Below are 24,770 nucleotides of genomic sequence, written 5' to 3' on the forward strand. Positions count from 1 at the left end.
GCAGACGTGATGATGAAAACGCCAAGCCACCATCCAAACTCTGAGTTCAAAGTCCGACTAGCTGTTATTAGAAAGAGAGTTTGGCGTAAGCAATTCTTCCGTCAGACTTCGCCTGGTAATAGCGGCTAAACAATCTCAACTGGAGCAAATTCCACACCTTTACCCGATTCATACAGTCTCCCGCTGACAAAGCCTCACCAACCAATTTATATCATCCATTCTTCTACTTTGAATGACCAATAAACGGTTTTTTGGCCTCCGCCAATACCTATATTCCATCATCAATATTGGAAGCTTGTAAGCACAGCACCAAGTACCAGTCATCCGCCTCAAGCACCGAGTGGAGCAGCAATTTATGAGCACACCGTCGAAACAGTCCCGGGTGTACGTCTCGGTCTGCTCTCCCGAAGGAAACATTTTGTATGTGTCGTCGGATCTCTGTAGCCTTCAAATCACCTACATTATCTGAGCACCTCTTCCTTGGACTCGTTTGCGGCATGCCTTGCTCGAACTACTTTTGTTGTATGTCTCGATCTTGTAGATTAAAACCCCCTTGAAAGAAACAATGTAGTCTTTGTTCTTAGTTCAACTGTTTCTTCCATGATTATTCGCCAGAAGGCCTTGATGGCTCATCCAACGTGGATAGGTCAGGTGCATTTGAGACATAGTCTCCAGCGATGCTTCAGTTTTGATGTGCGCATCAGTCAGGTATCACCGAATCAGAGGGCTGATCCTGTATTTCAACAAACGCATTGAATCCAAGCGATTAGTGTCACAGCTCTTGGATTCGGTAGACGCAGCGTTATGGCTTTGGTTGATGCGTGGACCTCGATCGGGGGTTCCATTCCACATGCGAAAGGTCTTAGTTAACTGGAATCCGGACGATTACTCTGCAGACTTCCGCGACTGTGTCCAGATGGATTCGGCCTCCTTCTCAGAATTGCCTGGTTTTCATTCTAGATAGCACACCAAATGGGTGCAATGAGACATGTGGCGGCCTCAGCCCAGGCAAGGATACAATTGATCCCCTGTAAGTTTGTCGGTTTAGTTAGCGCCACCAAAATTCACATGGCTATAGAATCTCAACTAAACACACCAAAAGTCTATCAAAAAATATGCAGTAAGCTCGTATATAGTATTTTCTATTTATGATACTTATTAATTTCTCTTTTTTTCTTCTTTTTTTTTTTCCTTTTTTTTTTCTCTCTTTAAATGCTGAGATTTTGGTGAGTTTTAGTGGGGCTCCGCCTTCACTGCAATTTTAACCCACCTCAAGAGCCTTTGGCGAGCCCTGCCAGTCGAATCCTTCACGTATGGTCTGCGCCCTCCTTAACGATACTTAGTCGCCTATTCTTGGCTGCGTCGAGTAATGCTACCTTACCAAATATAAAAAGCAGAGATGTTCTCCGCCTCGCATGCATCGCATCATGTCCTCAAGGCTCCCTTCCTCTGCGACCTAGATGAGCTTCGTCTCGTTAAATCGTTCGTGCCACTGATGAACGCCTTCTTTGGAGGAGTCTTTAACGGTGCAGAGCTGTCCGAGCTGAGTCAATACCTTGGAGAGATTCCTGGTCACGTATACGAGCCGTCAGTTTACGACTTGCGGCCTTCAGCAGGGGAATGTATCGTTGGAGCTATCTTGCGTCTTTTGTGGATTGATTTTGAGAACCGTCGCTATGCGGAATGCAGGTCTTGTCAGAACTCCATGATAGTATGCTACAGGTCTCATGAGCACATCCGCAATGCCAGCCTTATCACTGCTTTGATCAACACGCAACTGTTCGCGTATTTCGGAGTAAGCTGGGGTTCGGTGTAAGCCGGAGTTCGGAGTAGACTAGAATCCGGAAAATGATGCGCAGCCAATGGGGATTTGCTGACCTTAAGATAATCAGCCTAAAGAGGCTGTCGATGGTGGAGGGTGCTTCATGACTTTGGCTACCCCTTCTGCAACTGAAGCGCATTTCATCCGATAGGCCAAGTTCCTAAATAGCCGGCAATGAGTTGTCTACAATGAGTTGTCTAGGGAGCGGACTAGGCTTCCGATCTGATGGCCGGTCGTGACGCTATCACCTGCATAGGGCGCGAAAAACAACCTAAGTAGCTTGATCTTCAAGTTGCCAAGCTCCGCATCTCGGAGAGAGTCATGCTAACTCCGGCCGCTTGTGCTTACTTAAATCCCCATGAGTCACGTCCTACATGAAACTTCAAAGATTACATCTCAGTTCATTTGTGATCGTCGCTTTCATTCCAACATGTCAAAAATGCAGGCTGCAAACCGACTTTGGACTGCCCTGAGCAAGGGGCAACAGTCCTTCGGAGCATGGCAAATGATACGAGGAGCTAATGTTTCTCGAGTATTAGCGAGGACTGGAGTTGACTGGGTTCTTGTGGATTGCGAGCATGGAGACATTGACGGTATGAAGTTGTTTTTCTTTCGTGATTCCGGGGTTGCTGACGAACACTGCAGACGGGGCAATGCACGAGGCAGTGCCAGCCATCGCCGACGCGGGCGTGTCTCCTATTGTTAGACCACCAGGCATGGAAGGATGGATGATTAAGAGTCAGTGCTCCTCTTCAGATGATAAACAAGAAAGCTAACCGCCTCCAGGAGCTTTGGACAGTGGAGCCCACGGAGTAAGCAGACAAGTAACTCAGCATTGTTGCACCTCCTAACAAATCCAGGTCCTCATCCCTCTCATAGAAACCGTGGAAGAGGTCAAGAGAGTCGTAAAGGCCGCCAAGTTCCCACCCCAGGGTCGACGAGGCTTCGGATCTCCCTACGCTCAGCAGCGGTTCAACCCATCTCCAAACTTTATCGAATATCTGCATCAAGCCAACGATGCCACGTTAGTTATTGTTCAGATCGAGACCAAGGAGGCATTAGAGGCTATCGACGAGATTGCGGCCGTAGATGGTGTCGACGTCCTTTTCATTGGCCCATTCGACCTCGGTAAGCCTCCCAAATCCCCCAGAGCCATTCATTGAAACTAACACGTGTAGGAAACAACATCGGTCATCCCATTGTTAGCAGCGAGATGGCACCCCAATTGAAAGATGCAATTGCAAAGGTCCTCGCAGCCAGTCATAAACACGGCAAAAAGTGTGGCATCTATACGTCGGGAGGTCAGCAGGCCAAAGCCTTTGCTGATCAAGGGTTCGACATGATCAGCGTCGCAACAGACCACACCTCTCTGGATGATGTTGTGAGAGGACATTTGAGCGTTGCGAGTGCTACAGCTAAACCCGACAAGGGGGTTTCATACTGAGGCAAAGGCCCCGAGATGTATGGCAGTATTTAGATCGATATCCCTCCAATAGGACGTTTTGGGCAAGAGAGAGATGCTGCCTACAATACAGGGAGAAAAAGTGTTCCGACAAGCGATGCGAGCCTATCAAATTTTCTCTTTTAAGAGCCGTCCCGACTTGGTTCAGAGATCTCGGATCTTCCTAGCGATATCGCAATGCATTCTTCTGCTCTCCAAAATTAACCAAATCTGGCTAAGATCACTCTGACGGTCTGCATCGGCTTCAGCTTCCGAGACCGTGGTAAACACAGCGGCTTACTCCAAAGCGTTATCTACACATGCACCCCGCAGCCCAGCTCATCATCTGATCATGCTTCATTATCCGAAGTAGATAAGGATCTACCTACTTAAACCAGAGGGTTGTTTATCTAGGTTTTCCTCCAAGTATAGCCTATTTTCGACCTGGCCAATATTCAACATGCGCTTTCAGGTCGACATCCTCCATCTTGATACAAGCCTTGTCCTGTTGGCCTTCGGAGCTGTTGCCCTGGTTCTTTTTGGTGTCATTCAAGCTCGACTGCGACGTGACAAACTGCGTCATGTTGACTATTCTCAACTACAACGTCATGGCTTCGCAGTGGGAACAACGAAAAAGGGTGCCTCGGACTTGGGCTACACAAACGTTTTCCCTCCTTCACAGCGAGCTGCAGCCTTTCCCAATGACGCGACCGCAGATTTAACATCTGGCAGCAAGCACATCCTAGAGATAGGTAAGGACTACAGACTTGCCAACCTTTCAAGCTACATCTTTAGCGGCTTCTCAGTTAGAGAAGTCCTTTCTTTGGGGGATTTCCCAGACTATGCGAAGCTATCTGGCGTTCCCCTACCGTCCCCTCTTCCAAACTTCAACGTGGATAAAGCTGTTCCACGGCCGTACCGACCTTTGAGATGGGTTTACCACCAAACTATGGGTATGTACAGTATCAAGTGAAGTGGCCTTCAACCAACTGAGACTTTATGCAGCCTTCAAGAAGATGGACCCCGACTTCTGGATCGAACTGGAAAGCACATACCGAGAGCGAATGCGTCAACGCCAAGAGGTCTGCGCAAAACATGGCAAGGAAGTCATACAGGCGTTACCTGGCTCCGAGCTTGCCTGCAAAGAGCTAATGGAGATGGTGATTCAATTCATATGCACGCGTTATCCGAATCAGTTCCAACTCATTGGCACCACCTTGGTCAACCATATTCTTGGGACAAAGCATAACCTCAAGGAGCACGAACCTCTCCACATTCTTCGTGACAATGTGCCCGAGGACTTTGCAATCATGTTAAAGGATGAAAAGACAGGTCATTATGTCTTTAGAGCTGGCATCATTTGCTCCTCCATTGGCTGGAACCTAGGGAGGAAGATGAATCAAGACCTTGATGTTATCCACAGACCGGTTCCCGAATACAAGGAAAAGATGGGATTTAGCATGAACCGGTAAGTATCCTGGCATCTCAGCTTGACGCTTAGTATTAACAAATTAACTCAGGTTCTTCAGCAAGATGCCAACATCCAATCCCATACAAAGAGGTTCATGGGGCCTCTCTCAAGGCCAACCGCTCTATCTACCAGGCGATCCAAGCAAGGCCAGCCTCAAGTACCGCGACGCACCCAACCCCTCACTAAAGCCCGATGACATCTTTTTGCGAACCGACTGGCAGACACTACGTCGTCTTCCCCTCTCCGGCGCCGTCGTCTTCAACTTCAAAGTTCTATTCACGCCAATCACAGAATTCGAGGATGAACCGTATATACCGTCCCTGATGCTTAAGATCTTGAACGACGGGAAAGAGAACCTGATGGAACATAAGGCGACGCGGCATGTGGAGCATGTCACTAAACCCACGTTGGAGATGTATGAGCGTCTTCAGATCGAGAAGGGGTTAATCCCGAGTGACTGGGAGCCAAGGACGTTGGATGAAAGTCCCTTCTTTCCTACGTGGGAGAAAAAGTGGCGAACCAGTTGATGGATTTGAAGTTGTAGGTTGATGATACTGATCTAGAAGGGATTTCAACAGTAACTCGTGGCTTTGGCAGTGGGTTTCTCAAGCAACCCTGTAACAGCAACCCGATCAACTACTTATAAACACTTTAAATCACCAGTTTCCAGACAGTATCATTCTAAGATGCCCAAAGCAGCAGCTTTATTTGTTCATCAGTCCACGCACACACATTTGTTCATCCCAAAACCCAGGGCGTAGCTCCTCAGCAAAGCACAACCGTCTCCCACGCCGGAGCACAACCCTTCCATTTATGTGCACCCACATAGCCAACTCCCACCCGGCGAACAACACACGGACTTGGCCCATTTCTCTCCACCAACATGACATGCAACTGCCACTGATCAAAGTCGCGGAAGTACTTAGCAGACATCTTACGAGCGGACGAGCCCGCTAAAGCGCCGCATATGACAATGATCTCTTGCTTCTCCTCTATGAGCTTCTGACTCTGAGGCAACGCGCCCTTGATCATGCCTATTTGCTCCCCGTTGGAATCCAGAACCAGCATCTGTTCTACCAATTCCCCTCGAGAAGTAGTGTAAGATTGTCGGCCCAGCATCACTCTAGCCACGGTGGTGTTGAACACCAAAGAGCCAGGGAGACCAGAAGCGACTTTGCAAGCCTCTGGGTCCAATGTGGTGTGAAGTAGTGTCTGCCACGGATTGTGAGGGCACTCTCGCCACGTCAAGCTTGTTCTCTGATGGCCCGGGAGGTACTTTTTGCTGATATTTTCGACAGGCGGTACATCGTCTCTGTTTCTGAAGTCCTCGATAGCCATTTCTGCCTCCACCCACCACTCCTGTGTCTTGACCTTCCGAAGACCTTCCTTGGCATCTTGAAGGTAAAAGTAAACAAGACTGATGACACGAAGACAATCTTCCTTGTCTTCTGTTATCCATTCGTAGTCCACCTTACTGGGGGAGCTTGCCCAGCTCCAGCTTGGAAGATCCGCAGGCATACCGGTTCTCATCTCGATGTTGTCAGAGGCAGTCCACATAAGAGCCTGCACGAGAAACTTTTCCGGGAGACAAAAGATGAGACGAGATCCTAACACTTGACCAAGAATGTTCCCAATGCCGGAAAAAGCATTCAAGACATCAGAGCCGAAAGAGAGCTGTCGCGAAGTGTAGTTTGCCACCCAGTCAAGGTAGTCTTGTAGAGACGTGTTGTCTGTGATGTGGTAGTTGACGCCTCTGCCGATGCCAGGCCATCTGTAGAACCCAGGAAGTTCCCTGAACTCATCCTCCGGAGCCTTGTCCTTGCTGACTGATAAGCCCATGTTGGCCCTTTGGTGTGGAGGATAATGCGCAAGGTCCTCACTTGCACATCCCAAGCAACACTCGAATAGGGCCTGATGCTCAGTGATATAGAGACGACGGGTGGACAAGACTCTTTCTTGAAAGGTCCATCCTCTGGTGTTCCAGATTGAAGTTTCAGCAGCAGACAGCCCTCTTGGCTTGATTTCTCTCAATTCTCCTTCGAGTTCACGAGCTGGCTTGTACACCGATGAGACCCTCGGTCGGCCGACGAGGCCCGGAAGTCCCCATGCTTCCTGTCCACTGAGAGCCGCCATGATGGTAAAGTTTGCACATCGATAGATCCTATCCATGCCGCGTATCTGGCCGTGCTTCGAATCCGCGTCGTCCTGGATGATGCAGAACCGGTCGATCCAGAGATAGTCCTCGCCAAGCTGCTTGCATAGCAACATCGTGTCCGTAATTATAGGCGGCAAAGCAATCTTCGCGAGACCACCTGGTTTCTCCAGAGTCTCACAATTGCCTTTTTCAAGCTGCACACGTTCAGAGTCCTTTTCCGGCGGCCACCGATAGCTCAGTGCCACATATGTCAATGCCGATGTCGCTACTTCCACATTCATTGTATTCAAGTTGATGACTCTGAACCCTCGAGGCAATTCATCTATCATCATGTCAGTTGAGAATTCAATGGGCTTTTTCTGTCACGCTATAAGGGAGCTACTGACCGAGCTGGGTTTGGATGTTCCTTCTGCACTCTGCTCCATGAATCTTTGCACAGCCTTGAAGCCACTGTTTCAACAGTGAAACATCAAACAGGGGGACTTCCCATGGCTCCACGCTCTTCAGATAGGACTGTGGGCCGTTGTGTCCATACCGCAGACAGAACTGAGGCGTCATTTCGAACTCTGCCGGCCCATCTTGAGCTGTGGTGGGCACTGTTGGGGCCGCCGGTTCTATCTTGACTACCAAGCCCATGAGAAGGCGAACGATGCTCTCAGATGGATCCGATGTGTCGATACGATGCGAGATGGAATCCGATGGATCCCCAGTATCGTGATCCAGAAAGTACGGCCCATTGTTGCGAAAGAGAACCTGTGAGGTTTGAGGAATGCTCATCTGCGAGACTCGAGCGGCGATTGCTGTAATGGCCGCTTTGCAAATCATGCACTGGACGCTTTCTGCCACGTTTTGGGGGAAATCAAACCCCTCTGGATAAGGCCACCATTCGGCGTAAGAGTCGATACTATCCCATATCTGGCACTTTTCGCAGAGAAGAGGGTTCTTGGGTCTGTCGTCTGTGTCTTGAGCCATGTCTTCCGGATCAAGTCTGTCTAGAGCACGAGATATTTCACGACTCGAGATGAGAGGGGAAGAATCAGAGCTGAGCGCTTTTGACGGGATTTTCAGCTCCTGCAGATCGTCTGCCCTGGGACAGGCTATGTTGGATGACTGCATAACAGTTAGCCAATGAACAGCGTTAAGGGACGCCTCCTCTGGTTTCACTGCCTGCCTTGCATTCAAACACTACGTCCTTCTCTACCATTATTCTTCACTGTATATGAGAGGAACTTTCAAGGACGTGCTAACGCATTATGGCATCTTGGCTTTCGAGGCTTGAAGCATTAAGACGAGCAGACTCGTTGGCATACTTCAACAGACTTTTCTTTCCCATCCGTCGTTATTCCAGTAGTAAGTAATACTAAAGATTATAAAGGTAATAATTGTCCAGATACAGTCTATGTGTTTCTTCGTTTCTCAATTTCTACTACTATGATTAATCAAAGATGCTTGTCGTTGTAGGTCAACTCCGAGGACTCCGGTGTCAAATTGCCGCATTAGGAACTCATGACGGAAACTCCGCCGGAGCACAAATATGTCGCTCCGATAACCCCTTAGAGGTATTCAGAGAAAGATTTGAAATGATAGTGGAATGATGATGACAAATTCTTTGCATTACATTCAACGTTATAAACACCCGTCAAACTACCTACTTAAAGTTCTCGGGCATAATTTAAACTTCCTTCGTTGTCAGACTTCTCATTTCATTATTGACCTCCATCATCGACAAATAAGCAAAGCATAACCCAAAATGTCTACTCAACACACAGCACGGTCAATCCTCGAATCCTTCTACGCAGCAGAACGCATCTACATGTCTGCCCCACCCGAAGAACGAGACTTTGCAGGCATGGCTGCCACACTATCGCCAGACGTCCACCTCGAGCAATCATCCGGTCTTCCCTACGCGGGAACCTTCAAAGGACCCCAGGGTTTTCTGGACTGGGCCAAGAGCATGGCCAACTACTTTGACGTCGTCGACGTGCAGAACCCCGAGATCTTTGAGAGGGAGGGGTCAGAACGGATTATTTCGCTTGGAAACTTGCACTTGAGGGTCAGGAAGACGGGCGAAAAGTTGCATTTTCCGTTGTGCCAGGTTATCAAGGTTGATCTGGAGGCTGGGGTCATTACGTCCATCCAACCATTCTATTGGGATGTGTACGAGTTGAACCGGGCTATTGGGCACAGGCAGTAGATGCAATCAAGTATCTAGGTTGCAACCAAACTCTATGAATCCAGATATGCCTTGCTTCAATGGAGGGGATAATAGGACAACACATGTTATTCGTCTCGCCATGTTCTAAGTAGTTCAGCCACCTACCAAAGGGCACATGCAGGATGATCTGTTGCGCTCACGGCGACTCTTCAGCTTGGACTTGGCCACAACATAGACAATACCATGATCCGTCGCCACTCTCTCATCGGGCAACCCGTATCTGAACCGGATAATTATGCCGATAGATGCCATTCATCCCGAGTTTAGCATGTCCAGTCTTGGCCTTCCTAATCCACCATCCAGACAATCATGCCCCACTCCTCCACCACGGAACCATCTGATAAGGCAGTTTACCGCGATCCCACTGTGCAGATATATAGACATACTATTATGAAAAATACCAGGTATCCTTGTCTTTATTGTCACTTGTGTTGATCTCGAACACCGCTTCCCCTCAATCTCCAAGCCGCTCTACCATCAACAATGAGTCAACCCACTTCATCAACCAACCTCTTCGATGTCAGTGGCATTGTGGCCGTGGTGACAGGCGGAGGCAGTGGTACGTCAAATTTTCTCTCTATAACATGAATCAGTCATTCCTTCAATGTGGTCATTACAGGCTCGATTTCTTCGAGTGTTTCAAGACTAAACTTCCCCAGGACTCGGACTCTTCATGACTCGTGCGCTGGCTGAAAACGGTGCAAAAAAGGTCTACATCATCGGGAGGAGAAAGGAAGTATTGGAAAACGCGGTAAAAGAGATCGCAAGTCTACTCCCTGTTCGCTGAGGAGTATAAACTTGCTAATGCGTGTTAGGGTCTTGACAATGTCATCCCAGTCCAGTGCGACGTGACGAGTCGAGACAACCTCAAAGCTGCTGTAGCATTCATCGAGAAAGATGTTGGATATATCAATCTGCTTGTCGCCAACTCTGGCATCTCTGGTCCTTCTGGCAACGTGCCTCCAGGGGCAAGCATTGCTCAACTCCAAGAGACTCTCTTCGACATCCCAATGGAGGACTTCACGAACACCTACCATGTAAACTGCACCGCCGTGTTTTACACAACCATTGCCTTCCTCGGGTTGCTGGATGAGGGTAACAAGAAGTCCGACTACCAGGGTGGCAGGAGTCAAGTTATTGCCACCAGTAGCATCGGAAGCTTCAACAGAAAGATTACTGCTGGTTTTGCGTACGGTACCAGCAAGGGCGCTACAACTCTGATGATGAAGATTCTAGCCACTTATCTAGTACCGTACAGAATTCGGGCAAACGTTCTCTGCCCGGGCTGTAAGCAATCTTTCACATCTCAAGAGGCAGGTCTAACAGTTACAGTATTTCCGACAGATCTTACAGAGAGCTTGATCAAGGGCGATGATCCAACTGCCGAGGGAGCATTTCCTCTGGACCAAATCCCGGCCGAGCGAGCCGGGCGACCAGAAGACATCATGGGGCCGTTGCTATACTTAGCCTCCCGGGCGGGAGCTTACTGCAGCGGCAACTGTGTTATTACAGATGGTGGACGCCTAAGCGTTACCCCTGCGACATATTAGCACCTTCTTAGGTTTATCAACTAAGAAGTGTTAAATTTAAGCAAGTACGGTTATGAGAAGATATGGGTGGACAATCAACGATGCTTTTACAAACTTGTGAAATGGTCATCTTGCAATACTAGTCAATAGGGGATTAACAATGCCCATGCGAAGTACAGTCAAGCCAAAGAAGCACATTAATTAAAATTGTGGAAGTGAAAGTGATATACCCAAATTGATACAACTCGTCTACTCGTACTTCCGAGTAGGCCGGATGCCCAATCCGCTCTTCTCGTAGGCCATGTCAATCATCCTCATGTGTCCAATCGAATCCTCTCCAGACACCCAAGTCTGTGTCTCACGGCCCTTGACCTTGTTGACAAACTGCTCAAGCATGTGTCGGTACGAGATCCAAGTGTGCTCCCCTGGAAAGTTGGCAAAGTTGCCACCCGCTTCTTTGAAGGTGTATGCTTTGTGAGATTCCTTCTCTTCACATGTCTTGAGTACCTTTCCGTTGGATCGGATGGTATACCTGTCCTTAATGTCGATGCGATGCCAGACGATGCCGTTGAGGAACCCATAGAGTGTCAGCTCCCGTTTCAGGACCTTTTCGTGTCCGCTTGGGAGAGACTTGTCAGGGACAATGGCTTCCTTGTTCGTGACGGTCACACTTGAAGGAGTCCAAATGCTGCCACCACGAACCGTACTCTCAGTGTCGGCGATAGCTCCGTTGGGAAAGCGAAACTTTGCCTTGAAGGCAATGTCGCACTTCTCGCGTCCTTCTCCTGGGAACGTCTGCGTCTCACAACTCAAGCACTCAATTGGCTCAGCTCTAAAAAGTTGACGGATTGCAGCAAAGTTGTAGGTTCCCATGCAGATCATTGCACCGCCGGAGAGGTTGTAGTCAAAGATGATGCCGTCCTTGCTTGTAAAGTACCACGGAAGCATCGACTGTGAGTGAATGTGTTCAATCTCATCAGAATTGACGAATGACAAGAAGTACTGCCATGAGGGGTAGAACAGGGTGTGAAAGGCTTCGAGGATGACAGGGGCATTAGGTTGAGAGAGCTCGGGTAGGTTAAAGAGTTTCTCGGCTTCATAGGCGTTGGATACGCATGGCTTCTCAACGAGTACGTGCTTGCCAGCCTTGATGCAGCGAACAGCCCACTCGTAGTGGAACGAAGTGGGGAGAGGGATGTAGATGGCGTCAATGTTCTTGTCGTCGAGCATCTCTAGTCAAAGCATCAAACCGGGTCACGGGGAGGAATTGTTTCAAAACACACCTTGATATGAACCTTTGACCTCTGGGATACCGTTTGCTTTGGCGTACTCTTCGGCCCTCTTGCGGTCACGGGCCGCTACAGCCTGGATAACAATCTCGGGGTGTGACTTGGCGGGAGTCAACAGAGACATGTGGCTGATTTCTGTTAGCCTTTTATCTTAGGTTTGATCCGAGACAGGTTTTCCTTACGCAACGTTTGCAGCACCCAGAATGCCTAATTTGATAGCATCGTCACGTTTAGGTACAACTGTTGGGTAGAAGGCTCCCACGAGTCGGCTGATGATGGATGCCATGCGGTCAATCTAAAGAGGTATCAGTATCCATCGGCTACTTTTCAGCATCAAGGGTTCACTTACTGGTTGACATAGGCTAGCATTAATGTGGCACTGTTGGGAAGGAAGAGCTCCGTGTATATAACAGAACCACCAGAGTAAACACAATGTGGGAGATGGAGCGGACCTGACGGGAGGAAGAGAAATGACCAAAGAGTCTATTAAGTAGTAATAAATAAGTAATGGAATTAATAGGTTCTTAACGCCGTCATACTTATTTACTACACCTTCACATCATTGCCCTGACACATAATCCCCTCCTTGTCTGATACTCTTTCATAAAAGCAATCACATTAGCATTTTCCCAGGAGGGAATAGTGTATCTACGATTGAACGTAATTAGCATTCTCCTAATACGGCCTAGTATCGAATCCCAGCTTACAAATTGGACAATGGCTTGAGGATCCCTGGACTCAAAAGCCTCCGGTGTGGTGTCTCGGAGGGTTTCATACCAACCACAGAGAGGCCATGGCCTTCGCGAACAAGCGATCCAAAGCCCCAGAGTTTGTTGAAGGGCAGGGAGTTATCAACCGTCCGACCGGGTTTCCAGCCCCCAGCCAGGCTTCATCTAATCTCTCCCAAATCTCACTTGCCTGCCTAAACACGTCCCTTTGCATGAACGCCATTAGCATTTCCCCAGTTAGGAAACGATCTCTTCACGATGGCTTCCGAGTCTCGATCTTTTCATTTTGTCAGCGTCAGCAATCCATCCACCTCCAACATCTCTCGGCAAGGCCGGTCTTTTGTAACTGGCAATGTCCGAGCTGGCTCTTCCTGGTCCACCAAAAGTGCAAAGCCGCAAGACAAGAGAAGGGCCAAGAAGACACCGAGGACCAGAACGGTAGTTCCGCTGAAAGACCGAGTCCTTCGCTCACAGACAGAGCAAGACGACCCACCTCAGAGCGTCAAGATAGGGAAGAGACAAGCATCAGAGGTGCTGCTAGACTTCTGGACCACGAAGTCTCTACGCAGTATATCTCCGAGACCACCTGGGGTCTCTATCTCGGGTGCAAACGATAAAGACATCCATACCTTGTTAACATACTGTTCGTGACAGACACCCAGGAGCAACCACACCCAGTCCAATGCTAAGGCTTGTTATCGCAGTTGACTCGATCCTTTGTCCTGTAGCCGCAGCCAACATCTCCAAAATTGCGCACGAGCAACTCAAGAACGACTGGATTAGACCGTCTTTAAATCATGCCGCGTCTGCGCATGCTATCTTGGCATTCACGGCGCTTCGGTTATCCATGGCACGTCCAGATGTACCTTACTACGTCAGATTTGCTGAACGCCAAAGACTCCTCGCCATAATGGCGATGCGGCGAAGTTTGGAGTACGCTGATGAAGCAACATGTAATGAGAATCTCACAGCCGTGTACAATCTCATTTGCTTTGAGGAAACCTTGTTTCTTCCCTCTCCTTCTCACTCTCGTAACAAGACACTACAGCCTGATTATGCGCAACTCAAGGCTCATATCAGTGGCCTCAGACAAATGGTTGCTCTACGGGGTGACTCTCAAATCTCTTTCCATGATCAGTTTCAGAGGTTAGAGCCAACTTTCACAGAGCAAATTCATATCTCCTTTGTCAAGCCCCAATAGCATAGCTAATTCTTGGGTCGTACAGTGGTCTCACGTCAGGCAACACCGGGCTACAGATGAAACTAGCACTGCCCAGAGGGTTGATGAAGCAGATCTACAGCTACCCAGAGTCTTCTTTCTTTTTTACCGAATCGAATCTCAAGGTCTCTGGCTGGTGCAGAACCGGCATCCATCACGGGCTCCGCGAGTTCTTGATAACTGCCGACTGCCTCTTGAAGGACACATCCGCTTGGCTTCTACAGCCCGAAAGCTACAAGTGGGATTTGCTAGGTGTCCAAAGTTTATACGGCTTGGCCATTGAAATGCTCCCACGATGGCAGTACGAAACATCCTCTGGAGCAACAAACGCGGATCAGTTGGTAGCCTTGTTTACAGCAGTGCTCATCTTCTTTATCAGCAACAACGGGCAGCTCCTAGACCACATCCCCATGTCTCTGTCAAATATTCAGAATCTAGTGTCCGATTCAACAGTTTGGCCCACCATGAGGGCAGCCGGACTGGATCTATGGTTGGCGTTTCTTCTTGTTCTATCTTCAAGTCATCAGGCTGCCTACAGAGAATATTTCTTCAGAAAACACCTCGACGCACTAGAGACCCATAATCCAAAAATTCGCTCGGTTGAAGACTACGTCGAGAGTCTGCACAACACATTGTGGCTCCCGCAACGTCTGGACAAGTATGCACGGCAGTTGTGGTATAGAACAAAGGGCACGACAGAACAGTATTGATAATACAAAAACGGGACGTATGATGACCAGATATATTGTGAAGCATCTCAAGTCTTGGTGTGAATCACTCATGTCTCCCCGACCTCGGCGATCCTTCGTGGCTTTACTCGGACTATCAAGTCCGGCCTGCATCCACGGCACGTCAGCTGATTCATCCATGCCTGGTATATGAGCAAATCTTTGATTCGATAATTCGCATTCATTTCGTCCTTCATAAATACCCATGTCCGTACACTTACAGCACCTCTACCAACACCATCACAATCTTCTTTGATCAACATCGCCATGGCATCATCAACCCAATCCAAGGTCGGCGTTCTCCGCGAGAGACTAAACGCAGCCAAGCCAGCAATTGCCATGGCCGCCCATAACCCTCTCGGTGCCAAGTTGGTAGAAGAAGCTGGCTTCGGGGCGGTCTGGGTCAGTGGGTTTGAACTCTCAGCTTCATACGCAGTGCCCGACGCCAGCATCTTACCCATGAGCACCATTCTTGAGATGACGCGTGCAATGGGCGAGGTCCAAAACCTTCCTCTCATTGTCGACCTTGATACAGGATTTGGCAACGCAGTCAATGTTGCTTACGCTGTTCCTCGCTTTGCTGCAGCGGGTGCAGCGGCCGTCGTCATCGAAGACAAGGCCTTCCCCAAAGACAGCAGCCTACGGGCTGGAGGACGTCACGCCCTGGTTTCTATCCCAGAGTTCCAGGGTAAGATCACCGCCGCGAAGGTCAGCCCGGTGCTTGTCATTGCTCGAACAGAGGCATTGATCGCTGGGTTGGGAGAGGAAGAAGCCATAAGGCGTGCTTTAGCCTACGCCGAAGCTGGGGCAGATGCGGTCCTAGTTCACAGCAAGCAAAAGACCCCAGACGAGATCCTATCCTTTTGTCAAGCCTGGCCAGGGACTGTACCTCTGGTGATAGTGCCAACTAGCTACCCGCAACTATCATTTGCCGACGTAGCAGCGCTGAACAAGGTCGGGCTGATCATCTGTGGTAATCATGCTGTCAGAGCAGCCGTGGCGTCAATGAGACGCACGTTTAAACGCATCCTTGAAGATGGAGGCATTGGTCGAGTGGAAGAGGAGATAACTCCAGTGCCTGACATCTTTGCACTTCAAGGCGATGATCATATGCGTTCAGTTGAGAAGGATTACCTTCGCTAGATACTGGGCACAAAGTATAGGACACCACCTCGCGAATCATTATAGGTTACTGGTCCAAGGATGGTTATATCTAGTAGTCAATCGTGGCATGGAATAGTGCAATTATCAGGTTAAAGTTTCATATCATTTTATTGACAAATAATAGAGAATATTTCCTCAGAAGCAGCCCATGGGCTAAAATGTACAGGAACTCAGACACCCTCCCATGCAAGATACTCTCATGACATGAACTTTTTAGGCGGCAGCAATGCCAGCAAGGAAAGCGGTGATGGGGGCGAGGACGGGGGCAAGAACAGCGTTGCCGAGGCCAGCGAGGAGAGGAGTAAGGGCAGCAATCAGGCCAGGGACGATGGCGCCAACAATGCCAATGACAAGAGTGAGGACCTTGGCGAGGATTGTGAAGACGGAGTGGAGGATGGAGATGAGCTGGGGTCGGAGGCCGATGACAGTGACGACAGTCTTGACGGTGGTGAGGACCTCGGAGACGAGAACAACGACGAGGCTGAGGACAGTGTCGACATCGACGTCGGCAACGTTGAGGCCGGCGGCACCGGTGAGCTTGGTGACGACCTCGGTGAGCTCGAAGTGGACAGCCTCGAACATGGGGACGGCCTGGGTGGCACCGGCGTCCTTGGTGAGGGCGCCAGACTTGACCTTCTCAACGATCTCGTCTGAAATCAGTTAGTCTGGAACTATTCATCTGGAAGGTGGATATTGCATACTGATACCGGTGGTCTGGCCGTTGACCTTGTGAACAGTAGTCTTGAGAGTGGTGATCAAGACCTGAGGATCGGCGATGGCACGCTTGGCAGCAGTAGCCTCATCGACAATCTGCTTGACGCCAACCTTCTTGGTGACAATGTCGGTGGTGGACTTGACAACACCGTTAACCTGTCCAACAGCGCCGTTGACCTGAGGAACAGGGCTGGCAATGGCCGAGATGGCCAGAGCAAAGACGGAGAAGAAAGTAGCCTTCATTTTGGGAATTAAAAAAGAGTGTTAAAAGAGTGTGGTTGTATAAAATGAGTGTGGGTGGTAAAAGAGTGTGATTGGGCCGAAGCTGGAAGAGTTGAAGCTGGATGAGGATGATGAGAGAGTGGTAGAAATGGCGGAATCAAGAGATGCTTATATACACTTTCAGAGTATCATTGGGCCATGACGAAAGGTAGCAGTGACCTCAAATTGTCAGTTCGAGATGCTCCGCTTTGGTGGTTTTGCCGATCGCTCTCTCACCAACGAAGACCTAGGCTCTAGCGCAGAGTTCCGAGCTTCACTAGTGTTCCCCCGACTCGCTTTGATCTACATGAGATGGGGTCTTTGTCTGGAGAGGAATCCGGTTGGGTAAAATGGTTTACTGATCGTGAATTGCGAGCATGAGTTTTCTCATTGTCTTGAAGTTTCTGAGGTATTATCTGTGATCCCATCTATGTTTCTTCAACGGTTCCCAACTTGGACTCGTCGGTTTCTGTCAGATAGCCACGGAACTTTCCGCTGACTGCACATCATCATATCCCCCTTCCTTCGAAAAGCTTCAACGTTGCACCACAACCTCCTGTCAATCCCATTGGGTGCAACCATCCCCAGTCCCCAGGACGTCATTCCCCCCTGGCAGTGAAATGAACCCCATGTCCGGCATGTTATGCAACCGTGGCTGGGGAAGAGACCGCCTCGAGATACCCTTGTCCAGCGCACTAGCTGCCCTGTCGATCTTTTCCGCTTGTTTGCTCGGCAGTCACCCTATTCTTTGATCATCGCGACTAAAAAACAGCCGTTCTTTTATTTTCGAAAGCCGAAACAAGTCGGTCGAGCGGGTAAAGAAGAGCGCTGCTGATCCCCCTTTGTGATTGCAGGTCAGCATGCAACACCGCGATGGTACTCTACAACGTTGGGTACCATGTTACTCAACCCTCCTCCCTACACGTTTGAGTCTGCTCTCCCACTTCCCCCATACCTATCATAACATGCCTCATCTCTATGTGGCTTTTGTTCTTCGATCGTGGCTTGTTCTTTGAGTCAACGACGGCCCCACGTGGTTCTCTGGTGGTGGGGCTTGGCATGAACTAGAGTTGATCGACGTCTAGGAGATCTAAGCCCGGTTTCTTTGTTGGCGGTAGGTCCGCGGCCCGGGAGATGACTCTCCATAACTTGGGGGAAATAGTTGCTGATCTCCTGCGTCACTCCGTCCGAACATGCTCGGCCAGGAGGTGTGATAATAATCGAGAGGCCCCATATGGTTAATATAGTTACCCAGCCAGGAGGAAAATTTGTTTATTAGCTTACATAAGGATAGTAAACATAGGGGCTCGCGGGTTACCAACCTCGACCTCGACATGCTTCAACTAGCTGGGGCAGGCTCGGCAGGGACATTCGCACATGTACTTGGCCGCGTTGACTCGAGAAGGCAGCAAAAGTCAAGAGCCCTCAGAGCCCCAGGCCTTTTCAATACGGCCTATGGAATTCAAAGACTATCTTTAAGAGACTTGCGGCCCTTGTGATGGTGTTGTGGTAGAAGTTGGCCATGACTGAAACTGTCAACTGATGAATGGATTACGACGTACTATAGAGATCTCCCACAAGAGGAAAAGATGACAAAAATACCAGCGAGGCACTACTCCACCCTAGAGAGACTCTACGTAATGCCCTCTCCCGTTCAAGTTCTTGAGCAAATCCGTCCAAACCCTTCGCTGCATGTGCAACCCACTCTCACCAGACACCCATCCAGGAACCAGAAATCTATCACCACGTTAGCATTCTACTCTCATCCAACCGAGGATCACTCACTCTTTGATCTCGCAGTCAGATACATACTTCCCGTGGCTCTCCGTCCCGGCAACCGCGGCGTGCAAAAGAGTCCGGCTACCCTGTTCAGGTGTCCGTCCAAGGAACAACCTCAACGCGAGAATCTGATACTTCAAAAACCCACGTGAGTTGCGGTTGAGTTCTGTCTTGCAGAGACCTGGATTCAGGACGTTAATGATAACACCCGTCTCCGACAGTGGGAAGAGCGATGCTAGATGGCGGGTGGCGTATATTTGCAACAACTTGCTCAGGGGGTATCTGATTATTATTAGCCCAGTTGTCTCACGAGTTGGGCTGGACAGCTCTTACCGACCGACCATGTCAGCTTCTTTTGTACTCAACGCCTCAAACAGGTCACCGTTGTGCTTTTCCAAAATCCCTTCGCACTGAAAGCCAGTCAAGCTCGAGACGATAACCAAGTGTGGGTTAATCGAAAACGTCCTGGCAGACTCTTGAAGTTTCGGCATGGCCCTGATAGCGAGCAACATTGTGCTGAGGACATTGACGGTGATGGTCGTCTCAACTCCCTCGGAGAGCGTGAAGTCAGCGAGCGCAACCGACGCATTCTGAATCAGTGCATCAATCCTATCCAGAGACTGAAGCTTCTTTGCAAACTCCTCGACCGAGTCCAAAGAGGCGAGATCAAGATGCCAGACCTGACAAACCCCTTCTCGGCCAGTTTCTTTGGCAATAGCTGCAGCCGCGACGTCGCCTTTTTCGATCGATCGAACACCAAGGACAACTGTCTTGGCTCCAAGCTTAACCAGTGTCTTGGCGCACTCGAAACCGAGGCCGGTGTTTGCGCCTGTGACGACGTAGGTTCCGCCAGTGACGGTGGCCTCTGTGGGGACGAGGGGGAGGTACGTCCACTGAGCGCGGACAAAGCTCCAAAAGGACATGTTGAGGTGGACTTTGAGTTGCCCAGAAAACGTATTAAACGGAAACCGACGGGATGTTGATAAGGGTCGCTTGTTACTTAATGGGTTCCCCCCAACTCAACCGCAGACTCTTGCAGTTATATACTCCCAGACCCCCTCTCTCAGCTTTACATGTCTTGGACTTTCAGCCGCACACTTTCACGGACTTTGCCTAACCCCGATAACTTGAAGCTTTTTTCATCGACGTTGGCATTCATCACGCAAAGTAGACTCATGGTTTGGTAGATGCGCCAGGGTGTCTCGACCAACCAGAGATCTACTTCCTAAAACGGAAGCGCAGCCACGATGCCGCCAATCTCCGTAATCTCCAGCAACGGACAATTGCAAAAGTCCAGCCAGCATTCGCAGTGGCAAAGATATCACGAGACCTGTTAGTTTCGTTTGTGGCGCATATTGGACCTCTCAGCTGGACGACGGATTACGCAGAGTCACTATGAGGACTTGAGGCCTGAGATCTGACATCAACTGGGGAATGCGGCTGCTCAACAACAGATATTGTGGTGAGCATGCAAGAAAGGGCTCAAGTTGGTCAAGAAATTAGTTTCTGTCATAAACATATCACAGTAATCGCAAACTATTTACACCGAAAGAGACCCCATCCCAATACCGCATCCCCACGCTCTGCCCTAAGCCGGCCTGATACCCTGCGGATTCCAAAACACATCATCGGGATCAAACTCCCTCTTCAACTCCCTCAACCTCTCCAGATTCGCCCCATAGTACAGCCTCGCCGCCGTGTCACCATCCAGCTGCGTGTCCAGGTAGTTGGCGTACATGCCCCACTCCCCGTCTGCCAAGCTCGACGTGATGCTCTCCCTAAACCTTCGGAGGAGGTCGAACCCTTCGGGCGGGTACGAGCCGTTGGAGCCGCCGTCGGAGAATTGGTAGAGGAGGAGCTTGTCGCGGTGGGGAAATGCTGTGGAGGAGGGGGACTTTTCGGAGATGGCCGAGTTGGGGCCGCCGAAGAGGTCGAGGAGGAGGTACCACGATTTTCGCGCCGAGGGGTCTTTGGCGTCGGTGAAGAGAGCGTTGACAAGGGACTCGATTTGGCGTCTCGTGAGAGCATGCGTCAAAAGACTGGTCGTGTAGAACGTGCTGTGCTATCGTACTGTCAGTCCCGATCACAAAGTGTTGCTTCAAGTCTCACCCTGTCATACGGACGCCTCTGGACAAGCGGCTGTCCATCAGCGAAATGTTCCACGCTCTCAATCCAGTTCATAGTCTTTGTCTTTGAGACTTGCGCGTTAATCTCTCCCAAAAGCGGTCGCAGAGCTGCATTCAGGCCCTCCATGCTGCCGTGATAGAGGCCCTGGATCGCCTGGCCTCTAGGTCCCATAAAGATCTGCATGTTCAGCTCCCTCGGGGCGTTGACTCCAAACTCCTGAAAGGCCAATATCCCCTTAACCGCTTCGTCTTCACTCCAGTCAAGGTCGATGCTAAAAGACGTGAGCACTTCAGGTGCCGCAAATGTCATAAAGTCGAGTTCAGCGACAATGCCAAACGAAGACCCGGCTCCCTTGAGTGCCCAGTGAAAGTTTGGTGTATCCCACTCCGAGCTATACTTGATCGATCCGTCCGCCATCACCACCGTCGCGCCGACGAGGCGGTCGAGCGTGAGACCGTAGATACGAGAGGACATGCCGTAACCGCCGTGCAGGGCGTGGCCGGTGATGCCGACACTGCCGTTTGTCAGCCCGCGTAACCAAGGGACAAGTGTCACCCTTACCCAGGGCAGGTCCCATGGGATAGAGCTCTGCGAAGCGTGTTGAACAGTTCTGTGGCGACTTGGCCAAGCCGTGCACCGGCCTGGATGGTGCAGCTCATGTCCTTGTTCAGAGTGACCTTGTTCATGGCGTCCATGACAACGACCAGATGGCCATCTTCACCACCAAAGCCGAAGGAACCATAGCTGTGTCCTCCGCTCTTAGCGCTGATCCTGACTCCGTGTTGTCTGCCGCACTTGACTGCATCTTGGATGTGCTTGATGGTTGTCGGGATCGCGACCGCTTCGGGGAAGTATGCCAGGCGAAGGTTGTATGGTTTGGTGTCTTGTATCCACTGACTCGAGTTCTCTGCTGCGTAGGGGACTGACGCCGTAGCGAGGCAAGACGTGAGGGCATCCGGCGGACCGTAGAAGGGGTTGCTCAGGCAGAGACCCGAGTAGAGACCAAGGACGAGAAGGAGAGGTAGAAAGGCCATGGTATCGGTGACTGCGATTGGAGACTTCAGCCGATTGCGAATCGCCTCACGCTCTGAGAAGAGTGATTGACGATACTTCCAACTCATCCTCGAACACAGACGATCCAAGGCAGCAATTTATACCCGTCCAGTCGCTCAGTGACGACGAGAAACCGCTGGGCGAGAGCCCCAAATTGAGCGATCATGGCGTTTTACGAGATCCAAACGGGGTTCACGAGAATGCAGACAAAAGGGGGTTGTTATTTCGAGGCCCCATTGCTATTCCGAGAAGCATCGCACACGGGCGATAAACCCATGTTGATCTCGGAATCGGCACGGGTTTGTGAGTCGGTGCAAGGGTCGCGGGGACAGTGTGTCGCCAGTGACGGCTCGAGATGGCTTGGGGATGAGCTTCTCTATATGTAGGGGAGAGCTGTTCGGGATCGCCAACTAGGGACAACCTTTTGGCCACGATGACTAGATGATCCCTTCCTCACACCGTATCTATCTAGCTGATCTCTCCGATGACGCATCAACTCAACTCAAGTTACAGACGTCAACAGAAGCCAACACCCTCCTCTCCCTCCAAGATCCCGAATCTCACCTCCCTCAAAGAACGCCATGGCAACACAAAAACCACGACACTCACTCTCGTCCAACCCAAAGAACCAACCAAGACTCTCATCAACGCAGCATCCGAAACGTGCATTCTCTTGGTCCGCCGTACAAAGACTCCGCAGTCAGCCGCCCACTCGCCCGCGTTTCAAGTTTCCTGTATGTACGCGCAACCACTCTCGTGCGCGCCTATTGATCAGAAACCCCCCCTCCCCCTGGTGCCCCGTCATGCCAGGAACCGGCGGCGCTACCGACGCAGGCTCTTTCCGAAAAGCCCGCGAGGGGAATCTTGTCTCTCATTGGAACACGTTTGGGTAGTGACAGGCGGGAGGGGGGTTCGGTCGACGACCCGACTGGGCTACGGGTTTGCGAGCGGAGAAAAAGAAAACCGACCGCAAGTCTAGATTCGAGCTTACGATTCAGACTCAAACTCTTGGTTTCTGCTGCTACTCAACCAAAGTTCCAGACGAGACGTACCTCTCACGCCATGTATCCTCGCATTGGACAGCGGTGCAGAGGTACACGTGCCAAGGTGGTATTCACCAGCCAAGACTTTGCACTTTTTGCCTTTTTTCCCCTGACGCCAGTAAGACGCTGGCTGCAGTCATCATGAGAGAAATGGCTCACCACCTTTTGCAAAAGCCATTACCCGCCCGTGCCTGGTACCTGAATCTGCTCAAAACGTAAGCCTGATCAAATCATGAACACTGAAGGATCTCAATGAAAGGTTCCCTTCTCATAGCCAACTTCCTCTTTGGAAACAATGCCTCATGTAGAGAGCACCCGCAACGTTGCGTCCCTCCTTCACAGCCCTAGATCGACAAAACCACCCCATCCCTGCCCATCCACGCACAAGGTCCATCCCGAGCTCAAGGAGATGAACCTCTCGGAAGTCGCTTTCTCCTCCATGCTGCGCTCTCTCTGCTCTCCCCCGCCCTTTGCTGTCAAGCCCACACAAAGGGTCACACAAGGGGAAAAAACCCACATCCCGTCAACTGCTGACGTACCTTTGCCACGCACCCAACCGCTTGCGTTTTTTTTCTTCTCTCTTCTAGTGTCGAAACAGCTCCAAACAATGGTGGTCCCATGAAAGCTGCTTGAAACAAAATCCCCATGTGAAACAAGGACCTCCCGTGAATCCTCTTTGAGCCTCAACATGCCCCCTGTTCCCCGTACCCGTAGGATCAAATGGTTCCATCCCGTAAACTCATCCCATCTCTCTCACACGATTCTCAGGACCAATCTCGACTCAGACGGTCCGATCTGGCCCACCCCCAAGTTCTGCAAGTCGCTGTTGTTCCCCCTGCAGGACTGCACGCTAGCCAGTTGGTCGGTATACCGAGGCGGAGACGGGCAGTCAAGAGAGAGCACCACTTATTCATGCAGGCTATTGTTTCCCTCTCACTCGTGTGTGGATGTGTGGCCTCGCTCTGTCAGTGCCATGGCGGTTTCGCCCCGAGGCGCCGGGCCACGACCATGATTCACTGTCACTCCGGCCCATCTCAGGTATAAGAAGACCGCTTCTCCTCCTCGAGGCCCTCCTCTTCTTCTTCCCTTCTTCATCATCACACACCAGCAACTCTCACCACTTTCCTTCAACAACCAACCAAGCTTTGCAAGCTAGCCTTCAAGCTTTTTCCTTTCCTTCACAACCAAAGCCTTCTCTTCTTCACAAAGCAACCTCGACAACTCTCGAGCAGGAAAGCTTTTCACTCTCTTCTTCAAACGACAACTTTCAAGATACCCCACCAACGCAAACAAACCGTCAACATGTTCGCCAAGTTCACTTCCGCTCTTCTCCTCGCTCTCCCCCTTCTCGCCAGCGCCGCCCCGGCCGTCGCTCCTCGCGCTCAGGGTCAAGCTACTTACTACCACCCCGGCCTTGGCGCCTGTGGCAAGACCAACGGCGACGGTGACCTGATCGTTGCCATGTCGGCTGCCCTCTTCGACGCCCAGAAGCCCTGCGGCCGCAGCATCAAGGTCAAGGGCGCCGCCGGCGAGGTCACCGTTAAGGTCGTTGACCGCTGCGAGGGCTGCGCCTACAACGACATCGATCTCTCGCCCACTGCCTTCCAGCAGGCCATCGGTGATCTCGGCATCGGCCGCACCACCACCACCTGGGACTGGGCCTAAACGGTCTCTCCCCTCGACACTCTTTTTGGCCTCTTGAACGAGGACTCTTCTTCTCGGACACAGGTTTCGATCGGCACGAACATACGGGACGCGCATGGTTTTCGTTGACAATGGCACGGGTTGCCTGGTGCATGGATGGACTGGTCTAGTCAGCTATGTGAATGGGAACTCGCAAAAGGGAACTCAATAAAACTTCACCTCGACTCATTTCTCTTCTCTACCTCCTCTAGTGCCGTGACATGTCTCTCCTACAAGCCATGACCTTTCAAGTAATCGCGCTGCCTTGGCAGCAGTTGAATTGATGCTACCAATTTATGCTTAGCTCGCTTCCAGGTCAGATTGACCTCATTGATGTCCGATATGTCCC

The 24,770-nt window shown here is 50.6% G+C and overlaps 12 protein-coding genes across 12 annotated transcripts; 7 read left to right on the forward strand and 5 right to left on the reverse strand.

Moving 5' to 3' along the window:
* Positions 1-2,180: 2,180 nt before the first annotated feature.
* NCS57_01068300 (HpcH-HpaI domain-containing protein) lies at positions 2,181-3,266 on the forward strand (the record flags this gene model as incomplete). Its single annotated transcript, XM_053060421.1, has 5 exons — positions 2,181-2,415; positions 2,468-2,560; positions 2,609-2,634; positions 2,683-2,950; positions 3,001-3,266. The coding sequence occupies 5 exons, from the start codon at positions 2,181-2,183 to the stop codon at positions 3,264-3,266; spliced, it is 888 nt and encodes a 295-aa protein (XP_052910815.1).
* A 457-nt stretch (positions 3,267-3,723) lies between these two features.
* Positions 3,724-5,261, forward strand: NCS57_01068400 (uncharacterized protein; the record flags this gene model as incomplete). The annotated part of the gene is made up of 3 exons (XM_053060422.1): positions 3,724-4,216; positions 4,269-4,731; positions 4,784-5,261. The coding sequence occupies 3 exons, from the start codon at positions 3,724-3,726 to the stop codon at positions 5,259-5,261; spliced, it is 1,434 nt and encodes a 477-aa protein (XP_052910816.1).
* A 238-nt stretch (positions 5,262-5,499) lies between these two features.
* On the reverse strand, positions 5,500-7,861 carry NCS57_01068500 (uncharacterized protein; the record flags this gene model as incomplete). Its single annotated transcript, XM_053060423.1, has 2 exons — positions 5,500-7,211; positions 7,276-7,861. 2 exons carry the CDS (start codon positions 7,859-7,861, stop codon positions 5,500-5,502), a joined length of 2,298 nt encoding a protein of 765 aa, XP_052910817.1.
* Positions 7,862-8,639: 778 nt separating this feature from the next.
* Positions 8,640-9,083, forward strand: NCS57_01068600 (SnoaL-like domain-containing protein; the record flags this gene model as incomplete). Its single annotated transcript, XM_053060424.1, has 1 exon — positions 8,640-9,083. The coding sequence occupies one exon, from the start codon at positions 8,640-8,642 to the stop codon at positions 9,081-9,083; it is 444 nt and encodes a 147-aa protein (XP_052910818.1).
* A 504-nt stretch (positions 9,084-9,587) lies between these two features.
* On the forward strand, positions 9,588-10,654 carry NCS57_01068700 (uncharacterized protein; the record flags this gene model as incomplete). The annotated part of the gene is made up of 4 exons (XM_053060425.1): positions 9,588-9,663; positions 9,764-9,855; positions 9,920-10,391; positions 10,437-10,654. The coding sequence occupies 4 exons, from the start codon at positions 9,588-9,590 to the stop codon at positions 10,652-10,654; spliced, it is 858 nt and encodes a 285-aa protein (XP_052910819.1).
* A 228-nt stretch (positions 10,655-10,882) lies between these two features.
* Positions 10,883-12,208, reverse strand: NCS57_01068800 (GFO-IDH-MocA domain-containing protein; the record flags this gene model as incomplete). The annotated part of the gene is made up of 3 exons (XM_053060426.1): positions 10,883-11,865; positions 11,917-12,050; positions 12,105-12,208. 3 exons carry the CDS (start codon positions 12,206-12,208, stop codon positions 10,883-10,885), a joined length of 1,221 nt encoding a protein of 406 aa, XP_052910820.1.
* A 1,352-nt stretch (positions 12,209-13,560) lies between these two features.
* NCS57_01068900 (uncharacterized protein) lies at positions 13,561-14,579 on the forward strand (the record flags this gene model as incomplete). Its single annotated transcript, XM_053060427.1, has 2 exons — positions 13,561-13,796; positions 13,877-14,579. 2 exons carry the CDS (start codon positions 13,561-13,563, stop codon positions 14,577-14,579), a joined length of 939 nt encoding a protein of 312 aa, XP_052910821.1.
* A 285-nt stretch (positions 14,580-14,864) lies between these two features.
* On the forward strand, positions 14,865-15,740 carry NCS57_01069000 (Phosphonopyruvate hydrolase; the record flags this gene model as incomplete). The annotated part of the gene is made up of 1 exon (XM_053060428.1): positions 14,865-15,740. The coding sequence occupies one exon, from the start codon at positions 14,865-14,867 to the stop codon at positions 15,738-15,740; it is 876 nt and encodes a 291-aa protein (XP_052910822.1).
* A 234-nt stretch (positions 15,741-15,974) lies between these two features.
* Positions 15,975-16,718, reverse strand: NCS57_01069100 (uncharacterized protein; the record flags this gene model as incomplete). The annotated part of the gene is made up of 2 exons (XM_053060429.1): positions 15,975-16,411; positions 16,463-16,718. 2 exons carry the CDS (start codon positions 16,716-16,718, stop codon positions 15,975-15,977), a joined length of 693 nt encoding a protein of 230 aa, XP_052910823.1.
* A 1,640-nt stretch (positions 16,719-18,358) lies between these two features.
* NCS57_01069200 (uncharacterized protein) lies at positions 18,359-19,438 on the reverse strand (the record flags this gene model as incomplete). The annotated part of the gene is made up of 3 exons (XM_053060430.1): positions 18,359-18,473; positions 18,522-18,797; positions 18,849-19,438. The coding sequence occupies 3 exons, from the start codon at positions 19,436-19,438 to the stop codon at positions 18,359-18,361; spliced, it is 981 nt and encodes a 326-aa protein (XP_052910824.1).
* A 665-nt stretch (positions 19,439-20,103) lies between these two features.
* NCS57_01069300 (FAD-binding PCMH-type domain-containing protein) lies at positions 20,104-21,676 on the reverse strand (the record flags this gene model as incomplete). Its single annotated transcript, XM_053060431.1, has 3 exons — positions 20,104-20,577; positions 20,625-21,156; positions 21,204-21,676. 3 exons carry the CDS (start codon positions 21,674-21,676, stop codon positions 20,104-20,106), a joined length of 1,479 nt encoding a protein of 492 aa, XP_052910825.1.
* A 2,364-nt stretch (positions 21,677-24,040) lies between these two features.
* NCS57_01069400 (DPBB-1 domain-containing protein) lies at positions 24,041-24,403 on the forward strand (the record flags this gene model as incomplete). Its single annotated transcript, XM_053060432.1, has 1 exon — positions 24,041-24,403. The coding sequence occupies one exon, from the start codon at positions 24,041-24,043 to the stop codon at positions 24,401-24,403; it is 363 nt and encodes a 120-aa protein (XP_052910826.1).
* Positions 24,404-24,770: the final 367 nt, after the last annotated feature.

Source organism: Fusarium keratoplasticum, chromosome 8, assembly GCF_025433545.1.
Source record: "Fusarium keratoplasticum isolate Fu6.1 chromosome 8, whole genome shotgun sequence".
In the NCBI taxonomy this organism is placed as follows: domain Eukaryota; kingdom Fungi; phylum Ascomycota; class Sordariomycetes; order Hypocreales; family Nectriaceae; genus Fusarium; species Fusarium keratoplasticum.